Source organism: Uranotaenia lowii, chromosome 2, assembly GCF_029784155.1.
Source record: "Uranotaenia lowii strain MFRU-FL chromosome 2, ASM2978415v1, whole genome shotgun sequence".
In the NCBI taxonomy this organism is placed as follows: Eukaryota; Metazoa; Arthropoda; class Insecta; order Diptera; family Culicidae; genus Uranotaenia; species Uranotaenia lowii.
The window spans coordinates 240,734,293-240,758,245 of record NC_073692.1 but is presented as its reverse complement, the minus strand read 5'-3'; the positions used below and the strand labels follow the sequence as shown (position 1 = coordinate 240,758,245).

Here is a 23,953-nt window from a genome sequence, read left to right as displayed (position 1 = left end):
TTGAACTTCATCGCCGGTGTCATCAAAAGGCGCTAGAAATCGAGATTCGAGAACGTAAGTGGAGATGGATTGGGCACACGCTGCGAAGAGATGAAAACGAGATTTGCAGAGAGGCGCTTGACTGGAATCCAGATGGGCATCGAAGAAGAGGCAGGCCCAAAAGCTCGTGGCGGCGAAGTCTAGCCGCTGAAATCCGCACAGTTGACGAGAACCTTGGCTGGCAGCAAGTGAAGACGCTGGCTCCGGATCGCCAGCAGTGGAGATCTTTTATCTCAGCCCTATGCGCCGGTGCTGGACCCTTAGGTAGGTAGGTAGGTAGGTAAATCTCATTTGACAGTTAGAAAACACTACTTTCTGCTTTTTTGTTATAGAAATGGCTGGTTTTGAAAAAAAGCGAAAAAGCGTTTCCTGATATGAAATAAATTTTAAATTTTAAATTTTTAATTATGTTATTTATCACTTAAACTGGAAAACTTTGCAATTTTAAGATGCAATACAAATAAGTTATCTGTTTAAATTGAAGATTATTATTTTTAATTGAGGAAGCTGAATACGCAAAAACGAGTCAGGTTCTCAATTGAATTGAGTCAGTGGCATAGCATTTCTCCAAAAATTGACGAAAGTAGTTCAGAGTAAAGCCCTAAAATAAAAGTGCGGCAGACTGTCATCGCGGAGTTCCAATCGAACTGTCAAAAGTCGTTCCAATCAAGCATAACCATTTTTACCATTTCAAATTCGTGGCAGGTATTGCAATCTGTGTGACTGTGAATTTCAATTTTTTGATTGAAATTTATCAAGAATGCAGAGAAAATTCATTGGAGCAAAACGGAAAGAAGCACTTAATTTTTGTTTTAACAATTGACATAACGGAGAACAAATTAAATAATATTCACAAAACGAAAATCAACTTCACAATCTGCGACACAGTTGCACATCAACAAGAAGTCATGCGAATGTTTTCGTTATTGGCAGTGTTGAAGTATTACAGAAGCTTTTTCAGTGCTGCCGAATCGGTGAGAAATTCAGTCTGCCGCACTTTTACTGTAGGGCTTTAGTTCAGAGTACATTTTGCAAACGTATTCCAAATTTGAATAAAAGCATATTAGAGTGCATTTGAACCCCCCGGAACGAGGGGTACAAGTGAAAAATTCAATTATCGAGAAATGTTGACCTTTTCTGTCAGTAGATGGTGTTAAGGTTTAGTTAAAAGATTGTCCGTTGGCGTTTATATGAAATATTTTAAGAGCTAAGTATCTTGGAATATATTATTTTTGCTTGCTGGCATTATGTTCAAACAAAATAAGTACCGTCAACAGGGGCAACATGCAACAATTTTCAACTTCAATGGCTCCTAAAATCTTAATGCTTACAGATAGTCATACCTCTTGTACATCAAAAGTTTTAAGGTTGATGGGACACCAAACTGACGTAGTCAGAAAAATTATTGGTTTTTCCAGTTATTTTTAAATTTACTAAAACATGCGATTTTCACCCTTCTAAGAAAAAGGAGTAAGTTGCAACAAACTCTGTAATTAATGAAAAATCAAATGAAAACGTTTGAAAATTTAAAGTTTTTGATACATTTGTGATGTCATAACGCAAAATGCATCAATTGCAGTAATTTTTGGTTTTGTTGGAATTAAATTTTCCATTTTTTCTGTCAAAATTTTTAAAGAAAAAAGTGTTAATTTGCTGCATACATTTAGGGGTTAAAAAATACTACAAAATATTCTTTTAGTTTTAATCATGAAAATAATTCTTAGGATGAATGAAATTTAAATGTTAATAAACGTTTAATGCGAAATAATCATATCCCAGCATATAGTAACGCGATTTATGAGATTTAGTTCTGATTTGCATTTTGTTGCTTTTTGCCCCAGACAGCTAACTGAATTATAAAAAAAAATATTTAAAAAAAATTGGTAATTGTCTGAAAAATATTTATACACCAACAATGTTGGTATAGGATAATGAAAGCAATATAAAATTTGTACGTTATATCATTAAGCCAATCCGTCATACTAGGTAAAGTTTCTTACGGCATCGAAAAATGTAAAAATTTGTACATCTATTGCTCGATTTTTTAAATTTGTTATGAGAATCAAAAACTTTCACGATGTTAAAAACTATGTCGTTATCAATTTGTTATCATTCAATGATAACTTTATTACTGTATATTGAATTAAAAATTGAATGAGTGTTGTGGTATACAAATGTGGCATCTAATCCTGCTTTTGCATGATGCCCCGTTTGACGGTATTCATGAAATAATTGCAATAAGATTCAAAGAATCTTTCAAGACGGTGAATTTTATAGATAACTTTTTCTAACACTTTCATAGAAAATGAATTTCCAATAATATTATTCTAAAAAAACTATCCTTCATTAAATTTCCATCCTGAACAATGTTACTAGAAAATCCAAATCGAACCACGTTTTCACATGAAATTCCACGAAAGAGACTTTTAACTGAAAAACAAAATTAGATAATCAAATTAGAATATGTAGGTACTAGCACAGGATCACAAGCAAAATTAGGGCCAGATTATACAACGGAAAAGGGGCCGCGCAACAAACCTGATGTTTGAACAAAAAAAAACTGTTTTTCACCAATGATTTTGGTCTTTATCAACTGATTTTTATTTTAAATTGAGTGTTTTAAAAATTTAATTTTGACAAAATTTCACTTGAAGAACGCATTTCGATTAGAGTTTTCATACAACAGTTATTAAGCTTCACAAACGGGTATATAAGCGTCGATTAACGATCATTCATGTATTTTTTTTTGTAATTGACCCTTCAGAAGCTTATTTTTGGAACTCAAAATCTTTTTTTACCATAATTATTATCGAAATGGGACTATGGGATAAACTATTTGTCATAATGAAAGCTTTGCGAATGGCTATAAAGAAAATGTATCAGCCGATATGGATTTCAGAAATTGATGCAAAACTGGGTTTTCATGTTCTTTCCAAACAAATTTTTCATAATTCAATATAAATTTTAGGCTCATTGCGTCATCTATTTCCGTGGTCTGATCCCCCTATTATAGCTTGCAACTTATTAGATTTTCAGTAATCGGTCAATTCGGGCACTCTAGTGTATATTATCTGACTTTTAATAGAGCGAAGGCTTTTGAAATTATCATTTATTATTCCATTCCTTTGCAAATAAACATTAAAAAGATTCAGAAACACATTTCAATGCTTAGTTTTTTTTTACATAATATTCACATGATCGCACAAATAAATTTCTAATAAAATTGATGTGCGCAGTGTTGCAAACCTTATCTGCTTATACGGGCTTTTTAGATTCAATGCCCTTAATATTTTGGGATTAAATGTATCGATTTCACCATCAAATCACATTATTTGTTTAGTTTTTAAGCATATTTTGTAAATCGAGCATTAATTTTAAGATTATACTTTGATTTATTTCATGTGCATTGTGATGTCACGAAACTGAATCGCTCTTAAATACACTGTATCAAAAAATTGTCCGTACAGCACGTACCTTGAAATCCAAACAATCAAAAAGTGCACTTTTCAGTCAATAAAAATCCTACAAATACATCATTCGCTGCAGAAACTAGTCCTTTTTGTAGATCAGTATTAAAAATGCGTATGAATTAAACCTTTAAAATAATCCAATTCATTTTGTATAGAAAGTCCCAAAAACGACGTCAAAAAATTGTCCGTACACTGAGGCCTTTGTCAAATATTTGTCAAGTAAACAGTTATGTGTCAGTCTGTCAAACGCAGAAACGTCAGTTGAATCTCAGCAAAGACAATTTCCAGTGGTCTGAGCGATAAATACGGTAAAATGAACTTTATTTAGCATAAATCAGTAGATTTCAACAATTTGTGGATTAAATTAACAGGAAAATGTCTGTTCCTCACAAAAAAATACCCGTTGACATCTGGAAACTGATTATTGACCTGAAGAATGACGGTAAAAGCTTGTCTGAAATTACAAGTATAGTAAAACGGCCACGATCGTCGGTTCAGTATGTCCTTCAGAACTTTAAGAAGACTAACTCCCTGGAGACTACTCGTATAAGCTGACGGTTGGTTTGATCGTATTTTCGGGTAAGAACCAAACAATCATAACAATATATTCCTGTAGACGCGTAATATGACTGATAAATCCACTTATTTTTCTCCGTGAATGAATGTCAAATTTCCGGTGCCATTTGCGCTGAAAGCACCCCACACAATTTCATGGCCACCACCGTTTTTAATTGTCGGTCGCAAATTTTTCGGATCTAATCTAGGATCTAGGCGTAATCTAAATACTGATCTAGGATCAGTATTTAGATTACGCCGTACTCTTACATGTCCGTCAGATCCAAAAAATATTAAATTTGCTTTCGTCAGTGAATATGACGTTCTGCCAGAACTCTTTCGGTTCCAGGACATACTTGTGAGCGTATTCCAGCCGCTTTTTCTTATTCATAGCAGCAACACGACCTCGGTATTTTTCTCATGAAGTATGTTCCGTACCGTTTGAGGATTAACCTGTAAGTATTCAAAATTCTTCAGGCTGTCAGCTAGTTTCGGGGCACTGATTTAAGGATTCTGACTGATTTCCCTGACAATGATGCGATGGTGACGATCCGTAAGCTTCATTTTGCGGCCTCTTCCTGGAGTAGTCTCCAGGGAGTTAATCTTCTTAAAGTTCTGAATGACGTACTGAACCAACGATCGTGGCCGTTTTACTATACCTGCAATTTCGGACAAGCTTTTAACCGTCATTCTTCAGGTCAACAATCAGTTTCCGGATGTCAACGGGTATTTTTGTGAGGAGCAGACATTTTCTTGTTAATTTTTGTGGATTTAATCAACAGGAAAATGTCTGCTTCTCAGAAAAAAATACCCGTTGACATCCGGAAACACGAAAATCTACTGATTTATGCTAAATAAAGTTCATTTTACCGTATTTATCGCTCAGACCACTGGAAATTGTCTTTGCTGAGATTCAACTGACGTTTCTGCGTTTGACAGGCTGACACATAACTGTTTACTTGACAAATATTTGACAAAGGCCTCAGTGTACGGACAATTTTTTGACGTCGTTTTAGGGACTTTCTATACAAAATGAATTGGATTATTTTAAAGGTTTAATTCATACGCATTTTTAATACTGATCTACAAAAAGGACTAGTTTCTGCAGCGAATGATGTATTTGTAGGATTTTTATTGACTGAAAAAGTGCACTTTTTGATTGTTTGGATTTCAAGGTACGTGCTGTACGGACAATTTTTTGATACAGTGTACATTAAAATCAACATTTGAGAAAACCAAAATCAGTGATTTGTTGGTTGTAATGAATCGATGCTTTTCTAAAATTTTCAAAAAATATGATCGAGTAGAAGAGCAAAAAAATACAAAAAGAAAAGTGAAAAAAGTGGCGCGTTGTGACGTCACTTTTTTTTTAATATTTTAATAACTATTAGTTCAATAAAAGTACTTTAGATCTCAAATTGTAGCGAATTAAATTCTGAACTAAGAGGTATATTTTTTCCAATGTGCGATGTGAACTGTAAAATTTACGTACAATATACCAGAGAATTGTTTTGCAAACGTTGTGACGTCATGCTGGAATGGGTCATATGTATTTATGATGATTGTCAAAACTAAATAGGTCCTGTGAAAGCTAAAAATACAACTATTTAGTCTTTTAGATTGCTGGCTCTAGATAATCAATAAATCAATAAAATCAAAATATGAGGTAATATTATTCTTAAAAAAAAAACCAAAACCGAATGAAGCCAAAATCAGATGTTACCAGAACCAATCATACCGCCTGGAGTTGAATGACGCAAAACAACTTTTCCGCTGAAATAATTAAACTCTCTTGTGTCTTAATCGATTTTTACAAAAATAATAGTTTTAGTATGACACCGTGAATCTATTTGCATCACTTGAACTGATGTGAAATTGCCTTACTTGTGGGGATAGTTTTATTACAAAAACCTTACGTTAACATACACTGCCGGCCAAAAGTTCGGGATCACCCCTCTCAAAAACATGAACATTTTGATCGGCCAATTCTCAGTCATCTTATTACATATTGGAATTCTTTCAACTAAATATCCATAAAGCAAGTTCAACTCATTAGCTTCCAAATCAGCTTACCAGTTATACAATACGTTGTTTGATAACAGAGATACGCATGAAATAAAAGTGCATGTTTTAGAAGACTGATCCCAAACTTCTGGCCGTTACACCATACTACGGGGTGATCCCAAATTTTTGGAGAAGCTATTTTATATATTTTAAGTACGGGGGTCCAACGTCAACCGCTCCTGGAACCGCTTCAACACTCTGGAGACGGTTGTTCTTTTACTTTTTCATACAAATTTTGGTATAACACTATTTCTTCCAAGAATTCTTATTATAAGTTACCTTAGGAAAGGATGTTTTACTCGCTTAACTAATACTTGCGTAAGAAAAGGCAAAATAAAATATAGTATTAATATCGAAAAGAAGGCGACATGGTTAGCAACGTGATGCCAATTTTTGCTTGTTTTGAGTCCCATATAAAACTTAGTTTGGTCGAAGTTTCGAGAGCATTTTAATGTCAAAATTTGCTATCAAAGCAAACTTTGTGATGCCTGAAATCGGCATCATTTTGCTCTCCAAGCTCTAAGAAAAAGATTTTTTTAGGGTCTTAGTTTCAGCTTAATTAGGTATCACTTTGTTAACCAAGTATGGAAATTTGTACTCCCATTTTTGCTGTGTACCACCTTATGTCAAGCGAAATGAGAGCAAATTTGGCTCTCAAGGCTTAAAATCAAAATTTGTTATAATTTTGCCATGAAAGTTTGCTCGGGATTGATTCATATAGTTCATCAAGACAGATGTCCTTGAAACAGAATTAGAATGCTTTCGTTAAGCAACAACAGTAAGCGAGTTGAAATTTGCATTCGTATAATGTGTCCGTAATAGTAATTCAATATTGGAATATCCGATGAATAAATTTTCTACACCAATGCAAGTGGTGTTACAGACCCTGTTCGTTTTTGGCAACACGCCCGTAAATTTTATGTTGCCAAAATCGAATGTTGCCGAAATCGAACGGGGTCTGTATTTGAAAAGTTTACAAATACAGACCCCGTTCGTTTTTGGCAACATTCGTCTTTGGCAACATCCAATTTTGGCACATGTGCCAAAATCGAACGGTTTTCAGAAACAACATTACTTTTAAGTTTTCTTTATAACAGGACCAATTTAATTAAGACAATCATCATTAATACGTCTTTGTGTTCTGGAATGGTGATAAAATGACACAAAAAAAAATCATTTTTTTTTTAAATTTTTTAAAGTACTCAAAAATGACAAAAAGATGAAAAATTCAAAAAGTTAAAAAACCAATTCAAACAAAAGATTGAAAATGACAAAAAACAACTAAAAAATGATGAAGAATGACAAAAACAGCAAATTTGACAAATGAAAACGAACATTATAAACAAAACTAGAAAAGTGCAAAATGCATCAAAAACATGAAATAAGAAAATAAAAAATGAATACAAATGGTCGGAAATTGATTAAAATTAACTTTTTTGAAAATAATAATAGTTGTTTTGTGAAAATAACTGAAAAAAAAAGTTGAGAAAAAAATCGTTCGATTTTGGCAACATTCGATTTTGGCAACACAAAATGTACGGGCGTGTTGCAAAAATCGAACGGGGTCTGTGTAAGGATTACAGTGTCCAGTGAGCATAAATTAAGAAAAGATATAGAAAACAACAAGAACGTAATTTATGACTACTGCGTAGTGTGACAAAACATCAATTTTAAGACATTTCTTATTCACAAATTTTTAAATCACCTAAAAATTTAATTGTTAACATTCTTCTTATAAGTCTTTTTCCGGGTTTTTAAGCCCAATGGGTTTATTCGCTCAATTCTAACAAGTCTCATAATTCACTCACGCTATTTAAATATTATTTTTCACCAGACCACCGCATCTATTTTTATCCCAGCAGGCTTTGTTTTTCACTCGGCTTATTCTCAATCATCCTCGGGCTTGATCCTTACATAATTGCCAACAATTTCAACTCGAGGCACCCCGGCCAGACGCTATAATCACAGACGGAAGTTTCCGAAAGGCCAAAAATCAAACATGAAAGAACAGCAACGCCTCAACGCACACCGACCTGGGTGATCCGCAAATGAAGTAATCAAAACAAAAGAGACAGAGCAACGACGACGCAAACGGAACGGATTCGCCCGAATAGTAGGTATTTTTTTTTCACTGTGCGGCACGGCAGCCGCTCTCCATCCAATGTTTGTTTACCGGTCGTCGGTGCCCACCAGAGTAACAAAAGATCTCTTCTTTTCTCACCTCGTCACCCGCCGATTGATGGTTTTTGCGGAGTTTTCACAGCCAGCCACACACAGCCCGACCCGAAATCCCAAATCAACGAACTCAACGGCCTCTTCTTCGAGGCTCCGGCCGGACGGAACGGAAAAATCACCGACGAAAACCACTCTCTGCTCACATAAAACGGAGAGCAAGAAAAACCGGGCGAAGAGTTCCGTTTGGTTCGAAAAAAACTGCATCCCTGCTGGCGCTCACCGGCGATGCTGCAGTCACTCATTTTATGGTTGCGTCACTCACTTGTGCGAGGGGAGTGCCCGGCAGCACGGCCAAGGAAAAACGGGCGAACTATCAGAAATCCTTTTGCTTCGAGGCTTCTGCATGGAAGCAAACCGTGGCCGTTCCGTGGTCGTCGACGTCGACCAGTCAGTTTGTAGTTCGGCTTTGCGCCGGGACGGTCGTGTCGGTTTTTCACTGCGTCGTTGCTACGCTTGCCAGTGTTTGCAATACGTTCGTCGCCTGCTGGGATTTGTACGTCGTTCGCGTCTCGTCGATACTTGGGGTTTATTCTTCGATCTGGTGGTCGCACGTGATTTGGCGTTTGGCGGGACTGGCGGACGGGTTTCTTCTCCGGATTTTTTTCTTCGGTTCATTGTAGTGCATGGTGCGGTGTTCTGTTTTGGCTCCGTGCTCCGTTTGAGCTGGGCCTTAATGGGTGATCATTTTTCCCACCGCTCCACCGCCGCACCCCGATAGAGTGCGCGAACGTTGTTGGCCGGGGCCGCAATCTTCATCAATTTTGTAGTCTCATCTTCATTTCGGGAATCTACGTTCTTTTTTGGGATAAATGTGTATCGGGAACATCGGTGCAGAGCCGCGCGGGTATCTGGTGGCGTTGAGGTGCTTGGATTGATTCCCCCGAAGCCGGAAAGCCGTATGTGCGTGTAGTTTTTGGGTAAATATTTTGGTTCAGCATCTCCATTAGAGTGAGCAGCGCTCGCGGGGTCTTTAAGAATAATTGCCGGGTACTGTCGGATTGAGGAAGCTGGCCAATTGGAAACCGGGTGGGTGTATTGGGTTTTTCTTTTGCTGTTTTATGGTACCGTAGAAATGGTCGGAACGGGATTGGAGACGTGCCGGATTTGAGAGGGAAAGTTTGGCGAGATGAGAAGACAGCGACAAAATGCCATTCAAGTGCCGGAATGAAGTAACGATTGTGGGATTTGTGGTGATTGTTCTTCGGAGACCTTAGGAGAACAATAGTTTTGTTTTTTGTTTCGGTGACCTGAATTGGTGCTGGAAATGATTCCCATCGAAGTTTCACTGGAATGGGATGAGAAGACAGTTTTTCTAGGCATTAAAGAAACGATTGTGCGTAACAGTTGTTCATGCTCCGTAAAAGTAGGATGCTGAAAAGATGTTCTAATGTTAGTAAATGTGTCATGAGCTCGAATTCATCATCTTCAGTGCCAAACTACTAGTGAAAGCGATACCGACAGATAAGTTTGGTCTAAAGGTTTCGAACAAATCATTTCTGAAAATACTATTCGATTCAGGGAAATCGCAAGAAGAATTTTCAGAAAGCAGGATTGGTACCGATGTGTGCACTTGAAGCCTCCTATAAATACAAGCTGTTATGATACGAAGCAACCCGAAGAAAAAGCATCCAGATTGCAGGGAAACATCCTAATGGTTTCAAGTGGAAAACATCAAAGATGCATTTGAGTGTCCTGTTTGTGTTTGGTGACGATTGTTTCTGTCGAATCATGAACCAGATGTCACATCACATGAAAAGCCGTCTGTAGCATCTCACCATCCCAGCAAGCTTTGCCTTCCAGTGAAAGAATGTGCTCGTTGTGAAGTCAAAACGGCAATTGCTTATTCAAACAGTGATCATTATTGTTCTCAGTTGTTGTTACGGTTATCTTGATCTGGAACAATTTCATATTGTGTGAAACGTTTCCCAGAAATTTTGGGAACTAAGTGCTCTGAAATCCCTCTGAACGTGTCAAGAATCCAGTTAGTCAAAACCAACCTCCAGGCGGGAAGTGAACGAGTTAGTCCAGTTGGTTTCTCTTCAAGGGATGCGGGCCGAAACCCCTTATGGTTACTTCCAGAGAATCCGCAAAGACGACGAAAGTGACACACACGTTTGGATCCTAATGAAGCCGAAAGACAAAAGCGGCAACGAAGAATAAAACAAAATGATATCTCAAGAAAACCCAAATCGAGGAGACACGAGAAGAATTGTCGTTGGGTTGCCGCGCTCGAGAAGATGATGGGGAATGCAGATCATGATGACCACCTCGTATAGTTGGGCGTTCTTGTTTGGGTCAATTTCCTGGGAAATAAAAAAAAAACGACAGAAAAAGAGTTGTCTAGATTTTATCGCTCTGGGTTCAAGTTACGTTTCTTGTTTTTTTTTTGGCTGATGGCCGTGTTGCTCGTGTGTGATGATTTAATTTTCAGCCCGAACCCAGACGAAAGTTATATTCTTTTGATTATAGTTTGTTGTTCTTGGATCCAAGATCATCGCAGCGAGAATCGAGAGTTCGAATGATTGTATGGATCCTGGAAGCAGCGAACTCCCATGAATGCAGTTACTAATTGATGCCTTTTTGATGGATTTTGTTTCAGCTGAAAGCGTTCATCAATGAATTAGAAGATACTCTACCGATGAGTTCGAATCGATAAACGAGTTCTGAGAAGAGAATCAAAATATCAAAATCAGTGAATTTGGGTGCAGGTTTAGGAGATATCTATTGGTAAAACCCCCTTGAGGTAGTAATTTGCTAAGAAATTGTGAAGCCTGGTGCATTAGAAGATTTCTCCAGATATACATAAAAATTAAGCAGTGCAAATCCGGATGCAGAAAGAAGTAAAATACGTAACCAAGTTGAAAAGACCCCGCCAAATTGATGAGGTCGTTATAGTGATAAGTGAAAAGCGTTAAACCAAATTTAGATTTTAAACCTACCGATGTAGAAAATGTATGAAGTGTAAAAGATTCAATTTCGTATAGTGGTTTCAAGGATACTTAAACAGGTGACTTTCATCATCCTGGCGTTTTTTGAACGAGTCGACATGATTTCGTCAACACTAAAAGGTAAGTTTTTCACTAATTGATTAAGTCATAGTGGGCTGCCCACAAATTGGAAACCACCACGTTCTATCTACAATTGCTTTCAAAAGATCAAAATTGAAAAATTATCCACTTGTTGTTGATTTTTTGTTTGTTTGAACGGAAATCTTGTTTCAGTCTACGGCATATTTGTACAGGGTGGCAACGTGAAAGTGATACACTTTGTTTGTTGCATAAAACTCAAACCATTCGTTATTTCTATTCGGAATGAATTTCAATATCATCTATATGTGGTAAAATTACAACTTAAGAACTTGTTCCAAATCTACACCAAACGTTTTCAAAACTGCCCAACAAAGGCTGATAAGGATAACATTTTTATAGGTTTTGCGCGGCATACACGTTTCTTCGTTTCTGTGCATCTGTATGTCATAAGCATTTTCTATGAAGTCTAGAAAATCTTTTGGAGCGATAATGTTTTAGATAGAGGAGAGGGGAAAAACGTGTGCCTTGGGAAAACGTGGGCCACCCTGAATATCTCAGATGTGTGTTGAGATAAAAATTTCAATCCAACTGTCATCGTCGTCGCTTTGCGTAATGCTATTTTTCTGCTATATGCTATTTATCAAACTTAAAAATTATGCAAAATATTTACTTGAGGTACACCGTGGTAAGTGTGGACGGTTTTTCGTATAGTTCAACTTTAAAAAATCATTAAAAAATCAGCTTTGGAGCAATTTTCATAAAATTACATTCAATGTGATGCAGAACATGTTGTTTACAAACGCTGAAGAGATGAGCTCGATAGAAGCAAAGCGAGAAAAGTTATCACGTAAATTGTAATGGACTGCTGGTGTCAACTGGGCCCCACTTTATGGGGTAAGTGTGGACGGCAGATTTTCCTTTTGATTTCTCAGGAAATTTTCAAAAAATTTGTGTTTTCTTGGTTGAATACGTTATTTTATTGCTCGAACGGTCCAAAATTTTATTAAAAAAAGTTCATGATACTATTAGTAAGGCATCTTTCAATAATTATTATGTGTAATTTATGTTGCAACGCACGAGATCCGATTTTATCAAAAACACAGAACAAACAAGTACTTTACCCAACTTCTCATGATCCGAATGCTAAATATAGCTAAATAATAGAACTCATGAAGGATGAAGGACAGAAAATTGAAAAAAAAAGTGTAAACATCAAGTCTTTTTGAAGCCATCCACACTTAACCCAGGAGGGGGTTAGAAAAACAATTTAAGTTTTTTGAAAATAAACTCTTTTTTATTTATTTTTAACCGCCGTTTCTTTTCCTAATTGGTTGTTTGGAATGTAAGGATTGTTTAAATGTAGAGTTTTTCATCGAGAGCCAGCTAGTTTACGAGAAATTTGCAATTGAAAACGATGCACATCAACTCGACATCGTAGTTGAAAATAGAAAATTCCAAAAAAGTCGCTGTAAACATCCGTTATTGTCTGAATCGAACCTTTCCAACATTTATTGGATAGATTACAAGTGAATAGAACATTCTGCATTAAAAGTTTGAGAAAATAGTGCACCGTATTGTTTTAATAGCCAACGTCCACACTTACCCCGGTGTACCTTACATAATTAAACAAGCACCTGCTAATTCCACCGATGGGGAACCTAAACTTTATAACAAAAATATGCTCATACGCTTATGATCTTAGTTTTGTCATGTAATTTCATGTGGAAAACGAATTTTTGGTGAAACATCGATAAGTCACACAAACGCAACCAATTTGCAAATCATAGCTTGTGGAGAATCTTGGGCCACATTTTGTGGGGTAACTTGGGCCTCCTATATTTTTATGTTTTTATACACATTTAGAACTTAAAATACGTTTTAATCCCCCTCCGCCATTTGGTTTTGCACCTGGTATCAAATTTAAATCATGTTTTTCACAAATTTAATGCATTTCCAACATTTTAATAATAGTTTTCCGAATATATATAAAAAAAAGAATTTTGTTTTATATTCCAATTCGAAGTTCTGAAACTTATTTCTTACAAAAAATTTATACATTTAAAGCTTCTAAATGGCGATCCAAAATTGAACACGGTGTCTCTGGGAGAAAACCTAATTTATCGAAAATTAACATCGCACAAATTAAATTTTAAATAATCCATCGAGGGTTCTAGAACAATTTATTTTTATGAAATTTTTTGAACCTTTTTAATGGTTTTTTCAAAGACAAAATCATATTACTCACTGTGAAAACGCTTGTCTTCCCTCTAGCGTTAATCCAACTCCATATGTCGATAACATGATTTAATAGGAAATTTCTTTGGCTACAGCTTTGTAGAAGACATCGAAGTGATACAAATTGATATAAAAGAGTTTATCACAAACAGAGTGATTAATTTCATTTGAAAAATCTCATAAAACTTTTCATCACTGTACCAAGACCAGAAAGAGTATTCTACCAACTTAGTTATTGATTGTAGGATGTTTAAATGTTCAGGATGGTTAATTTACATTGAAAAATCAATCTTTTACATAAATTTGTTCAGGATAACCTGAAGTAATGAGCATTTGTGGGGTTTTATTATGACAAAAAGTCTATCGTTTTTTTTTTTTAAATTGAGTTATTTATGTTTTGAGATAAGTTAGTATGAGAACTTAATGGACATATATTTGGGACTAGGAAACAAATTGAACTTTCATCTTACATTAAAGCATCTCATAATCAACCTGGATATCGAAATGAAATAATTTTGTTGAAAATCTTTCATCCTTTTCATGAAAACTCAAATTCAGATTTATTATTTGAAATTCACATTTTAATTCAGATTCACAACACAGATTAAAAATAAATAATTGAAATAATAAATTAAGATCAAAACAGAACTACAGAATTTAAATAATTCAATTCATGAATTAAGGCTTTTAAACTTTGCTCATAAAATTCTGATCTGGAATTATGATTTGGAAATTGTATTTTTGTACATTTCTGAATTCGTATAGAAATTTGAATTCAAAGTTAAATTTTTGAATTTAGATTCAGAATGCAGAGTCGAAATTCAGAAAAAGATTTAGCTTGTAAATAATTTTTTCAATCAACATTATATTGTTGAGGAATTCAAGAGAACATGAACTTAAAAATTTGCTTGTCAATTCAGTTTCCAGATTTTATAAAGTTGAATTTTTTGTTATTTTCTGAATTTTTTTTTGCAAAAAAATCTCTAATTTAATTTAAAAATAATCATCCACAGAATTTTTATTATGGAATTGATTCTTCATGAAAAATATTTGCTTTTAGAGAAACATGTACCTGATCTTCACCTAAAAAATCAGCTCAAAACTCTGATCAGTTATAGATATTGAAAAAATGGCGATTTTACATGAGAAAGCTCCTATAGTAAAAATGGCTAAAACCCTATCAAATGGTTCAATTTAAAGAAAAAAAGAACATGGGAGCAGTGCGAGGACCTAAGGATTTTTTTTTTTTGTAATTTCTTTATTTGAAACGGCTCATACCTAGGCTTTAAGGAGCCAAACTCGTTTTGTTTGATTACAATTGTGTGCTTATATCTAGTTCACTTTTTGAAAAAAAAATAGAAGATAGATAGGGAAATGTGAAAATAAAAAGAATTATAGACGAAGATCAATAGCTTTTAGGAAAAGGTATATTTCGAACATGTAGTCCAAGTCTATCACGGCCAGCACATCTCTCAATGGAACATAGGTTGGTTTTCCTCGGGCCCTAAGGGAGTCTATAAAATTCGTTCTGGCGACAAGATGGACCTCGCACGACCAAACAATATGCTCGATGTCATGGTAACCTTGGCCACAACCACATAGATTGCTGCCAGCAATATCAAAACGATAGAGTATCGCGTCTAAGGAACAATGATTGGACATGCGACGGGAAAATATACGAATAAAATCCCGACTCAAGTTCAATCTATTAAACCATGGTTTAAGGCTTACCTTTGGGATAAGCGAGTGGAACCACCGACCCTGCTCATCCTCGTCCCATTTGCGCTGCCAGTTGACAAGAGAGTTTCTTCGAGCCAAATAGTAAAATTCGCTGAAGACAATTTCACGTTGATACGTGTCGCCTTCCATCGCTCCCACCTTTGCCAAACCTATGGAATTGCATGAAGTTAAAATTTCATTTGTTTTTTAGGCCAAAAAAAAAATTGAAAAATGTTTGTAATTTTTACCCCTAGATGTATGCAGCAACATTGTCCATCTTTTGATTAGGGGAGAGTGGGGATACTTGATCCCCTTTTCTTATTTTCACCATATCTTTTTGGAAAAAATTAGCAACTCGTCGTCTTTGACATTTTCTGACAGCTTGTAACTTCAAGTTTCTATGCTCCAAAAATTAGATCGATACTTGAACCCGTTGATGAACTAGAAGCATTTTCGTGGGAGTAAAAAAATTGCGAATTTTCTGAAGTTAGGGGAGACTTGATCCCCTATTGAAGGAGACTTGATCTTTTATTCAGGAAGCCCTAATCCTTGTATAAAAATCAAACAAAACCCCAAGATAGAATGTTAATTGACTATTTTGGTCATGTTTGTTCTCATTTCACTATTTATAGCAGACATAAGAAGAGAATTCTATAACTTTGTCTCAACGCTAATGACATTGCATACTTAAAGGCGCTATTTTCTATAACTAAGAGAAAATTAATTATTTTTGCTCTTTTCTTCAGACAATTGTTTGATAAATATTAGTTTTTGGATAAATATTAGTTATTTCGTAATCAACAATCATAACGATCAATTCAGAAGAAGAATATGCCGTTTGGAAGGGGGATCAATTGTACCCAACTATAGGGGATCAATTGTACCCATAATCAACATTTTAGAAAACTTTTTCTGAAAAAAGTTCAGAGTTTTCCATTGCTTTGAAAATATGGCATTATGAAGTTCATTTCACGCTCGAACGATTGATACATTGGAACAAATATTTTTTTCATTATTTTCCCGTGTAAGGAACATTTTAAAGTGATGAAAAAAGATCTTCAAGTTACATTTTGTGAAATTTTTCAAACAAAGTTCAATTACTCAAACAATTATTATGTTAAAATTTTTTAAACTACAAGCATTGTTATTTTGCTCTTTTTGGCACATTTTTCTAGAACATTTGATTTTTGTAAGACATTCCAGTTTCGAGATATAGCTAAGGAATCAAGTATCCCCAGGGATCAAGTATCCTCATTCTCCCCTATAGGTAAAAGTTAAAAAAAATCGTTGAAAAAAAAACAGTTTAGTCTTTACAAAAATTATGCCTTCTGTGCTAAATGGCACCCTAAAATTTCCAATAGTCCATTTGTTACTTGTTGTAGACGATTTAACGAAATCAGTAATCACTTCGATTTTAACATCACTAAAGAAACATTCAAAATTAGAATAAGTAGGTCATAAGGAAAAGTCTGTGCGAATATGTTTAATTCAAAGACCAGTAAATAAATAAAAAAAATAAAAAAAAGAAGTTTTGAAGATGTTGAGGTACCTTAACCTTCCAAAGCCGTTCGCATCCGTTTCGGGGAAATTTGAGTTGTAGTTTGATTTCGTTTTCCTGGCGATTTTTATGATAATTGTGTAGGTAATTTATTCTAATTACTCGACATTTAAAAATAAAGTCGCTATGTATTACCAGGTTAACAGAAACTGGTTCAGAAAGTAAAAATTCCGAAAAATCAATTTTATTTTTAAAATACTCATAACTTCTGACAGCGTTTCTGTATTTAAGTGTTTCATTGATGTTTGAAATCGTCAAGAATCCATCTATCCGACAAGGTATAGACATGTTGGATTCCAATGAAAGTTTTGACCGCTATCTCAGATCTACCAGTAGAAAAAATCTTATTTAAAAAAACGACATCTTTTCATTTCCCAATGAACCGATTTTCAAAACTCAAATTTTAATTTGTTGTCGTTAATTTGATAACTATTTTCATAGTACATACTTGTTCTGTCAAAATGTCCAGTGCTTTAGTATATTGGAATGATAATAAAGTTGTTTGGAATGAACGCTTCGGGTCATATTGACCCGAACAGCTTTGGAGGGTTAAAAACCACAGTGATCAAAGTTACTCCGAAACTCGAAATCTTGTTTTGTAACAAACATTTAGTTGTAACCACTAATGTCGTTTGAATTTACTGCAATCAATGATCATGTTTTATACTCCTCATTTCAGTAAGTGTTACAGTTAAAAGCATAATTTTTTTATTCGTGCATTGTTGGACAAAAATCATAGATAAAAATTAGTCACCATACCCCCCCCCCTCCCCCACCTGAACTATGTTTAGTTAAATTTTTTTTAAATGGTATAGAAACAAATTGGCATTTTCGAAAGTTATGTTTCAATTTTGATTAGCTTCTATTTTGTTCAGTTGCGTTATTCAAGTTAAATTGATATTGTTTCACTTAATTAGTAATTGCTATACTCATTAAAAAAAAGTCATGCATTAAAAAGATTGATATCTCGATTAATGTTGTTGCTTTGTTTCAAGTTTTCCTAACGTGTATCAGGAATTCGTGTTCTTGTTGAATATTTATTTGTTTATTTCGTTTGAAAATTTCTTCATATCTGTAGGTGTCTCCATAAAGTGAAATCATCAACAACCCATGTTTATAAAATGCAAGATACTTCTCTTCCGTATGCGTCATCAGGATTTATCCGATTTGAAAGTCGAATAACTCCGCGTTGCGTTTTTTCAGTCGATTTCAACATATTAACGCAATTTTTAAAAGTCTTTTAGTGCCATTTTTGATAAGTAAGTCGAAACAGACCAAAAGAACGTGCTGCAATTCTAGTGTTTTACATAAAAAACGATCGTTCAGTTGTGAAAACTGTGAAAAAGGTGACTCGAACTGTTTTCCTCGTACTCAGAATTTAGAAGTACACTTATTTCTGTGAACATATCTCAAAATTAAAATTGACGCCAGCACACCAAAAACATTGACGAACTTAAAGCTAGTCTACGATCTGAAATAACCACTATGAAGCCTGAAATTCTAGCCAATGTCCGCGAAAGAGCTGCTTTTTGCTTATCAATTAGGGGTGGTCATTTAATCGACGTTCTGTTCTAAATCTGGTTTGGAATAAATGACATGAAATATCCTGACAGACGCATGTTTATTTTTGGAAATTGACCGACAATTTGGGGGGTCATTTTACGTTGAAATCGGATACATCCAGATGGCACTATGATATTTTTTATAAAATTCTTCCAGATGAACCTGATGACATTTTTCGTCAACCCTCGAAAACTCAATCCCGCCTTTAGACGAGGTTTACTGAAATCGTCACTTTTTCAAACCTAATCATTATTTTACTTAGTTTTTTGTGCAAAATGTTTCAAAATATGTTGTTCTAACAATTCATATGAATGAAAATAGTTTAACAATCAGAGAGTAAAAAACTTTAAATGGACCTATTTTTTAAGAAAATATCATTTTGGTAACCTTAGAAATTATTGGTCCATGTGTTTTTCGATTTAAAACAAATGATGGGCAAAGTGATTGGGATTTTGGATTGTTTTGTTTTCACACACAAAAATTGACCCTAAATTAGGAAGAAAAACGCAACATAAGCCCCGTCTATTGGAGGGGTTTAGAAAAATAGACAAGAAATCGAAAACTATGTACAGTATTATCTTTTTTTTTAAGTTGTTTAAGTTTAAATATCTCAGTTATTTGTGGTATAGTTTTTACAAAAACTTTAAAAATATAGCTTTGAGTCAGTCATAATATGTTGATAAATTTATGATGAATTGGTTGAATTACAACCGAAGAAGCACTGAATATAAAGTTTCTTAGCCCTGTGGCATGCACTTTATGAAATTTAACACAGCGTTATTATGAAGATTGTTGTTAGAAAAAAAAAGGAAGCGACGGGCTAAAAATGGGCTTTGCGTGAATTTTTTATCAAAATAGAGGCACACAAAAAAAAAGATTTGGTGTTTCGAAAGGGATTTTTTTAAAAGTCGCCTTGGAATTTGTACTCATCATCTCGGCTGATCCTTTCTCGAAAAGTTCCTGCAAAATTTATTATATTTAGGTGAGTCATTTAAAAAATCCTCCACACATCTAGTATTTGTACTAAGCCACCATCTCCGTATTTTGGAAATTTATTGATGAATAATTATTCAATCCATAAGAGATCTAATTTACTGGAACGGAAAACGAAATCATTTTATGAAGGTTAAACGTACCGTCAACTAGAGCAACGTGCAACACTTTTCAACTTCAATGGCTTCTAAAAACGTAATGTCTACTGCTTGTACGTCAAAAGTATTAAGGATGATGGGACATAAAACATACGCAGTCCGAAAAAGTGCTGGCTTCACTAGATATTTTCAATTTAAAAAAACATGCGATTTTCACCCTTTTAAGAAAAAGGGGTAAGTTGCATCAAACTTTGTTTTTAACGAAAAATCTAATGAAAACGTTAAAATATTTATAGTTTTTGAAGTTATGTCATAACGCACAAAGCACCAATTGCAGTGATATTTGGTTTTGTTCGAATAAAATTTTACGTTTTATCTGCCAACATGTTTTTAACAAAAAGCATAAGGGTGTTGCATACATTTAGGGGTAAAAAATCCAGAATTTCAACTAGCTGAAATCATAAATCATGATGTTTGGATGTATAAAATTTCGAAATCAAGAAACGCGTGATGCAAAACAATCATATTCAAGCATATGAAAACGAAATTCAACGGGGATTCTTTGATTTTCATTTCGATGTATTTTTGGTCAGAGAATTTCAAAAATATTTATTTGAAAAAAAAATTTTGATTTTTTGAACATCAACAGTGTATGTAAAGAATAATAAAAGCAAAATGAAGTTTGTAGGTGATATCATTAAGCCAATCCGTCATACTGGGTAAAATTTTATACGGTATCGAATGTACATCTATTGCTCGATTTTTTAAATTTTCTAACAGAATCAAAAACTTAAAAAAACTATCTAACGATGTGAGAAACTTTGTCATCATCCTTTTCTTACCATAAAATAATTACTTTATTACACTATATTTAAATAAAAATTAAATAAGTGTTGTGGATCTAGCCCGCCTATTGCAAAATGTCCCGTTTGTTGATATTTTTCGAAAATTCAGTTCTAGAAAATTTTATATTGTACTTGATTCAAATTAGTTATTCTGTTTATAAGTTCAGAAAAGCATTTGGATCGACAGAGATAAAAAAAACTTGAACGTTTTTTTAATTATCAATATCATATTTATCACTGATTGACCTCATATGGCAAACAAAACTCAAGCAATAGTTCCAAAATCATCATGATAAATTTACCGAAGTGCGAATACAGTCGAAAATATATAAAACTTCCTCTCACTAATCAAGCAACAAAACCTAAGTAAATCACATAAAGCACATTCCAAGAAACAATTGCCTTTCATGAACTTCCCTCCCCCGCATCAAAACCACGCCGCGCAGTACCTATTTCCGATTTTCTTGATCAAACAAAACGTTAGCACCCCAAAATTAGTGGAGTAAACTATAAAACTCAGAACTAGGGAAGGTACAGCAACGCAACGCAGCGCAGAGAGTGTTTGTCGTTCCGCCAATTTCCCCATTTCAATTATAAAAGTTTAAACGATTGATGTGTGTTTTCTTTGGTTGTTTTATGTGAATGGTATTTCGGTTGGGGCCAGAGTGTATGTGCGTGTGTGTGTTCGTGTGTATGTGTGCTTTAGTGTGAAAGATTTCTCATAGCACTCTCCAGCAGCGATACGCTTGTACTGCGAATAATCAATTTCCAGCTCATTCTAGCGGCAAATTGCCCCAAAGTCGACGAAGGTGCCTTCGGGATTTTTCTTATAAACACGTACATACAGAAAGTCGAGTATGGGGGGATGAATTTCGGGGAACGCAGTGGGGAACCAGGTGAGTTAAATAGCGATACACGCTGTTCGATACAGTTCATTGGGTGGTAATTAAACATTCATTTTCGACACTTTGCCGCGGAATTCAGGCAAAGTTTGTTTTTTTTCTGTATCTTCTTCTTTTTCTCAGTTCCGTTTACCCCACTCAATGTTTCACCAATTGCGTGTCGAATAACCGTATTTTTTTCGGTGCTGCACTTAGTCGAGTGGGTGTTGGTGTGAATTGAGGTGAAGTTGAAGTTTTTCTTTTCCAATGAATAAAATTTACGCTTGCCGAAGCGGATGGAATGTTTTTTTTTTTCGTACTTTTTTGCATCGAGAAATTTATATTTTCCCATAAATTCACACCACCAAACATGCACCGCACAAAACTTGGAAGGAATATTTCACGTCCCAAGTGCAATTAAAACAACTTTCTGGGCAAGTTTGTGAGCAAGCAATGCATCGCTCGGAATATTGGAGTTTTGATTTCGAACTGCTGCAAGGATTCTTTGAAGACAAAGAAATACTTCAACATTGAGTTCACTTATTGATTTATGAAAGTTTGTTTTGATTGCCTACAAATATTTAAATATTTCGGGGAACCATTTGTTAATTTTGGTTACGTTTTGAGTTATGAGTTTTAAGTCACATTATTTTGTATGTGTGCTTTTTCAAATGAAACTTAAAACGTTTAACATCATCATATTTCTTCGTTTCTTCTTGTAATTTCTAACCTTTCACAATTTGAGACATTCTTTCTTCTGATATGAAAAAAAAATGCATGTCAAATCAACTTTGTTTTACGAATATCCACCTACCAAAAAAAAACGAAATAATTCAACATTATAAAAACAATTGAAAATGTCCCTTTGTTTTAGATCTGTTTCAATTTTATTGTCCAATTTTCTGGTACATTATGGCATCTGAAAAAATAAATACCAGAATGAAACAGGCAGCTGAAATATATGATGAGTTAAATTAAGCAGAAGAAAATATTCGCTCGGTTCTAACAAGAATGTCAATGTAGTGAATCACTCAAAAATGTTCATTGAAATTATTTTTAAAATTTCACCTAATTTTGATTAAAAAAAATCAAATGTATTCTTCATGATTTTGTTGAATAATAACGTGGTTTTTACCAAATTTGACCGGGTCTGGATTATTGCAGGTTTTTCGTTAAAATTGAACAAATTTGTCGGGTCCGGATACGTCGAAAAATCTGGCAACCTTATTTTATACCCACCATTATAAATTTGTCTTCTTGGTAACATTTGGTTAAGTTTTGGAAGATTTGATAAAAATGTGTCAAATAAATTCTGGGTTGTTTGCTATCGTGTGGAGAAGAATTATAGAGCATTGATGAGTTATAAGCCTGGTCTATAAACTACAATTCTTCAAATGTTTAAGTCGCCGTTGTTGTTATCTTCTCGTTTTTGGATTGATTTTTCTCGGTGATTCAATGAATTAACTGTCGTGTAGTTTACGTTTCGGTTTATTTATTTAATTTTAACCATCTTCAGAACCAATCATTATAAAAATAAAAAATTAAACGGAAAAAAATTAATAAAATATTATAAACTTTCTCATCTGTCTGAATCATGTATGAAGAATTCGGGGAATATGAAATGTTCATCTAGAAAATTTTGTCATTTTTCAATCAAAGATACAATTTTGTAGCATTACCACGATAAAAATCAAATTTTGAACTCTTCAATCGGTTTTAAACATTGGCAGAAGTTTCCGAGTTAGTTGGCTCAATTTCGTTGGGATCGAATTTATTTGTACTTATTTCAAGTATCCCCATTTTTCTCATTTCTTCTTAAAATTGCTTAAAATACATATGTTATTTTGAACCGCTTTTGTATTTTACAATCGACATTAAATTGATTGATTCAAACGGTAATGATTCGCAGTAAAAGGAATCTCTTCAAGGAAAAATCAAGTCTCATTGAGATCCTATATGTGATTGTGTTTGTATCAGACTCGCGTTTGTCAGTCGATAGAAATACGATACGTTCGTTCGGAAACAAGAATGCGAAATTGACAAAACTTTCGAACGAATGACATTCGATCGAAAACGATAATAAGAGTGGTGTTTCTGGGAATAATGTGCGATTGGAACGAACGCTTATTTTCTACATACGCTAAAGCAATGGGCCAATCGAAAAAAAAATTTTTTTATATTCTAACAAAGCAAATAAAAACAGATTTTTTAGGATTCCATAAAAAAATATACGCCTGGGTTACCGTATGTATGTATACACAGCAAATTTGTGTGTGCTGGAAACCAGCGAAATTTTACTGGTTTTTTCCCGCTGGTTTTCTAACAAAATTTTCAGCAATATTAATTTGCTGGAAACGGTCAGCAAATTCAATTGCTGAAAATCTACCAAAAACAGTAAATATAAAGCAAGACGCTATCGAGATCTCTGAAATATACAGCTCAATAATCAAAAAACTAAGAGCGACGCCACAGTTCACAAGAAAGAATTCGAAAACGACGACACCAAACACGACGACAACAACCGACTGCATGACGTCACCAAGAACGCAAAACGCAAGCTACTAGAAGTGATTCAAAATCTGACTCACAGTAAGTTAGACAGCCGTTAGGAAAGCACCCGGCGAAACAATTGTAAGTGCTTCTAGTGTAGTTAACACTAAACGTACCGG

At 34.5% G+C, this 23,953-nt stretch overlaps 1 protein-coding gene across 4 annotated transcripts in view; it reads left to right on the top strand.

Annotated features, from left to right (window-relative positions):
• Nucleotides 1-8,748: 8,748 nt before the first annotated feature.
• The window catches only part of LOC129747697 (hemicentin-1-like), a 633,328-nt gene continuing 618,123 nt past the window's right edge, over nucleotides 8,749-23,953 (top strand). Inside the window, exons 1-2 of one of the 4 annotated variants that reach the window (XM_055742017.1) lie at nucleotides 8,749-9,280; nucleotides 10,963-11,431. In XM_055742017.1, coding sequence (XP_055597992.1) covers nucleotides 11,410-11,431 — 22 coding nt within the window. In that variant the 5' untranslated portion in view covers nucleotides 8,749-9,280; nucleotides 10,963-11,409. Of the gene's footprint in view, nucleotides 9,390-10,962; nucleotides 11,432-23,953 lie in introns of all 4 variants that reach the window. The other 3 variants (XM_055742016.1, XM_055742014.1, XM_055742015.1) reach the window with 3 other exon arrangements.